Raw genomic sequence first — 4,629 nt, 5'->3', positions numbered from 1 at the left:
TACAACCAAAAATATAGTGTTCAAACATTTGATCATGATAGATTCGTAGTGAGGGTTAACAGTAGAAAATTCTCTGATAACAGTAAAATGTACATTTTCTTTGACGTGAATGGCTACGCCCCCTCCCCTCATATTGCTCCGACACATTGATGCACATCTGTACCCGGTAAAGTGCACAGTATCCCAGTGACCTAAAAACCAAGTCTCAGTAAAAGCTAACAGATCGAAATTATGATTAAGCTCTTGAAGGAGCATATCAACAGAATCCTTTTTATTTTTTAGGCTTTGAGCATTCAAGTGAAACAAGGAAGACTGCTGTTTGTGACGTATCGCGTAGCAGCGATTGAAGGAATCGGGATCAAGATAACTCTTTTGCACCGGATAACTAGACATTAGAAATGTTTCTGCACTGTCTAAAAACCGATGACGAGTTAGGTGCTCATGTTATTTTTGCAAGATCCGCCAGATCTTTTATTCTGATTATCCGGTCCTGATATTCTGATATCCGGTGCGGACGGCTGGTGCGCTGGCCTGAGGTGTTCACGGGTGCGTTGAAGCTGACGACCGTCCTCAGTTTCCACGACGTCGGAGCGTGGAGTAGAAGCCGTCTGGACGACTTCAGCGGGATACCACGTTTTTGCTGGAATTTTGTACACTGCGACATTGGATCCACGTGGCAACTCTAGCAGGCGCTTGGAGCTTCTGTTGTAGAAGGTCCGTTGTTTCTGGCGGATCTGTTGCAGTCGCTGCTTCACGTCTCGAGGTGGTATGACCCGTGGCTGGAGGTGGATGGCAGGAACGGGCAGCAGGCTCCTGGTCAACCTTCCCATGAGTCGTTGCACTGGAGACTGCAAACATGGGTCACGGGGAGAGTTCCTCCATTCGAGCAATGCCGTGCAAAAGTCTACCGATCCAAATGGATTCTTCTTTAGCAGTTTCTTGGCCTCTTGTACGGCTGTTTCCGCCATACCATTTGAGCGCGGGTGATATGGACTGGAGCAAACGTGGTTGGTGCCAACCTTACCGATGAAGTCCCGAAACTGCTGGCTGGTGAACGGTGGTCCATTATCGGTGCAGAGTTTGAGCAGAAACCCATGAGTCGCAAAGATGTCTGCGAAAGCGGAAATCACATGTTTAGCAGATGGAGACGTCACTGCTCTGATTTCAAAGAAGAAAGAATAGAAATCAACGACAACCAAGTACTCGTTTCCGTTGTGGTAAAAAAAGTCGGCGCCAACGACCTGCCACGGTAAGCTTGGAATTTCGTGGCTCATTAAAGGCATTCGAGCATTTCTGGGCCTGTGCTTCTGGCATACCGGGCAACGCCGCGCCTCTTCTTCAATGTCATTGTTTATGTTTGGCCTATACAGTGCAGTTCGCGCGCGTGCCTTCATCTTTTCCGATCCACCGTGCGCAGCGTGCAAACAACAAATAATCTCGCCACGCATCTTTGGAGGGGTGATAAGGCGGTTACTGCGTAGAACCAAACCTTTTTGTGTGTGAAGTTCCTCTCGGAAGGCCCAGTAGCTGCGCAGTTCCGGGATGACGTCATTTTTGTTGTCTGGCCAAGTTGTGCTTGCGTAGTGGTGAAGTTGGAGCATTGTTGGGTCCTTGGCCGTCCCTTCTTGTACCTGCATCAGGCGCCTGTCTGAAATGGGCAGGTTAGCGATGACGTTGACGTGAAAGTGTTCATCCTGCTCCTTTAGAACGGATGCATTTGGAAAGCGCGATAACGCGTCAGCAATGAAAAGATCTTTCCCCGGCGTGTACTTGACAACTATCGGGTACTTTTGCAGGTTGAGGTGCATGCGCTGCAGTCGGAGGGGGCACTGATACAACGGTTTGCAAAAAATTGCTTCCAGTGGTTTGTGATCCGATTCCTCTGCAACTTGTGGTTGCCCGAATAGGTAGTCGTGGAATTTTTCGCAACCGTGAACAATAGCCAGCATTTCTTTTTCGATCTGAGCGTACCTCTATTGCGTTTCCGTTAGAGAACGAGACGAATACGCTAGGGGCTGGCCATTCTGAATTATTACTGCGCCAACTCCGCTTTGACTTGCGTCGACTGACAATGTGATAGGTTGGCCCTTTGTGAAGTACGCCAGCACTGGAGCTTTTGAAAGCGCCTCTCGGAGAGCCATGAAGCTCTGTTGGTGGCGGTCCTCCCAAACCCATGCGACATCCTTTTTCAAAAGCTCTCGTAATGGAGCGGTAACCGTCGACATGTTCGGAATGAACCGGGAGCCGAAGTTGACCGTACCCAGGAAGGTCTGCAGCTCTTTCTTGTCGCTTGGCGCTTTAACTTGTAGGATGTCGTGCAGCCTGTCCGGGTCCAAGCTCAGCCCATCACGTGTCAGAATGTGCCCTAGGTATCTGACAGTGTCCTGCAAAAAACGGCACTTCTTTCGATTTAGCTTCAAATTGTGCAGTCGGCATCGCTGCAGAACGTTTTCCAGGTTCCTGTCATGTCCCTCTTTGGTACGGCCCCACACAAGAATGTCGTCCATTACGACGGCAACACCTTCGAGGCCTTCCATGACCTTGTGCATTGCACGCTGGAAAACTTCCGGAGCAGACGAGATCCCGAAAGGCGTGCGTAGAAACCGGTAACGGCCGCAAGGAGTGCTCATGATGCAAATTCGAGAGCTCTCATCAGCGAGCTTTATTTGCCAGAACCCTGACGCAGCGTCTAGTGTTGAAAAATAGCGAGCACCGGCTAGGGACGGCGCGATATCTTCCAAAGTCGGCATGGGGTAGTGCTCCCTCAGTAGAGCTTTGTTTAGTTCTGTAGGGTCCATGCAAATTCGCGTCTTGCCGTTCTTTTCGACCACCACCATGTGGCTAGACCACTCCGTTGGCTCGGTTACTTTTTTTGATCACCTGCGCTTATTCCATGTGGTCGAGTTTTTTCCTGTAGCGCTATTGGGATCCTTCTTGCCGGCCTAACCACGCCTTGGGCTTCTGGCTTAAGCTTCATGCGATAGGTAACTCCTGTGAGCATGCCTAGGCCGTTGAATACGTCTTCGTAAGGTTTCGCAACTTCGTAGAGCTGTGGTTGCTCCACCGCCGCGAGTCTGCGCAGTAACCCAAGCTGTTCTGAGACAGAACCACTGAGTGTTACGGGAACGTCGTCTTCAACGACGAAAAAGTTAGCTTCTAGGCTAGACTCACTTCCGGCGACAACCAGGCGTATGCGTCGTGTTGCCTTTTTCTGGTGGCCAAAAAACGTATTCAGCACGACGTCGCAACTCTCGTCTCTTTTGTCGGTTATTTCATGCAGTTTCTTTTTTGATATCACCGAACAATTGGCACCGGTGTCAAGTTCGCACAAGATGGGCGTCCCTTCTATTTTCACTGTCGCTTACCAGCGATCGCCTTTCTCGGCGTTAAGTGATAACGCGTCAATCCAGAAAGTTTCTTCCTGGGCTTCAACTGCTGCAAGCCTGTCTGCTTACGCGCGCCTTATCACATTTCGTTCTGCACGCGACAGCGAAATGATTTCTTTGGCCACACTTGTTGCATGTGCGTCCTTTCGCCGGGCATCTGCGATTAGCCTCGTGCTTTCTGGCGCACCTGCCGCAGCGCCTCAGTTCTTTTTCGGTGACTGCATTGATATTCGATTTGCCATGCGTACCTGCTTGAATTGCCTCGCATTGCTCTTTGCCCTGTTCTCGGGTGCGGCATATTTCCACTGTTTTGGCAAAATTCCCGTTCTCCGAAATAAGCCTTTCCTGAAGCTTTTTATCGTTCACGCCAAGGATAATTCTGCTCTGTAGCATGCGTTCTTCCATTTCGCCAAATTCGCAAGTCTTGGCCAATACGCTCAGTTCGGTTAGCCAGTCATTAAAGCTTTCTCCGTCCCGCTGGTCGCGTATTCCAAAACGATACTCGTGGTACGCTAGGTTAAGTGACGGCTCGTAGAATGCTTCAAACTTCTTCTTTAAGACTGCTATGTCCGACTTCTCTTCGCCTTCCTCAAACACAAACGTGCTGTAGGTTTTACGAGCATCCTCTCCAATAACCATGAGAAAGGTGGCGGCCTGTACCTCTTTAGGCTGCTGGTTCAGGCAGGTAGCCGCGGCGAACAGCTCGAACTCCTGCTTCCACGTTGTCCTGCTCTGCCACACGTCCGCGGAGGTATCCAGGGCTTTTGGGGGTGGAAGTAGCGTGGTGACCGGGGCTGCTTGCTGGCGTGGTGGGTCGGCCATGGCGAAGTTCTGCGAAGCGAAGCTGAAAGCCGCCAGGCGTGGCTTGCTATCTCGTAGATCCACTGGTGTCGGCCGTCGCTGCCGCTCTTGCTATCGGCCGTTGTCGCTCTTATCGGCCACCGCTGCCAACATGTAGCACGCACGAAGGCTGGTCTGGCAATCAGCATTTATTGACAGAGACGGGCGCTTATATACACAGCTCGGTAGGGGGCGTATAACAAGATACAGGCAAGCGTGCATGACTGCGCACGGTTACAGTTACGTTTGCGCTTCTTACTTTATTATTGCTTGTTTTTTATGTTTAAGTTGAGTAACTTTCTGTATTAAACTTGTCTATCTTATCGAGTTTGCACTTTTAATTTAGTTGTTTGGCTCCACTAAACGTGTGCATGTCACGCTTTTTAAATTTTTTATGCTGATT

General features: G+C 50.1%; 1 protein-coding gene across 1 annotated transcript; it reads right to left on the bottom strand.

Annotated features, from left to right (window-relative positions):
* Positions 1–378: 378 nt before the first annotated feature.
* LOC144160925 (uncharacterized) lies at positions 379–1,860 on the bottom strand. The gene is made up of 2 exons (XM_077692013.1): positions 1,490–1,860; positions 379–1,111 (listed from the first exon to the last, which is right to left on the bottom strand). The coding sequence occupies exons 1-2, from the start codon at positions 1,806–1,808 to the stop codon at positions 432–434; spliced, it is 999 nt and encodes a 332-aa protein (XP_077548139.1). The 5' UTR covers positions 1,809–1,860; the 3' UTR covers positions 379–431.
* Between the last annotated feature and the right edge of the window lie 2,769 nt (positions 1,861–4,629).

This window comes from Haemaphysalis longicornis, unplaced genomic scaffold (genome assembly GCF_048455015.1).
Source record: "Haemaphysalis longicornis isolate Haplotype H1 unplaced genomic scaffold, Haemaphysalis longicornis Haplotype H1 scaffold_11, whole genome shotgun sequence".
In the NCBI taxonomy this organism is placed as follows: domain Eukaryota; kingdom Metazoa; phylum Arthropoda; class Arachnida; order Ixodida; family Ixodidae; genus Haemaphysalis; species Haemaphysalis longicornis.
This window is presented reverse-complemented; position numbering and strand designations above follow the sequence as displayed.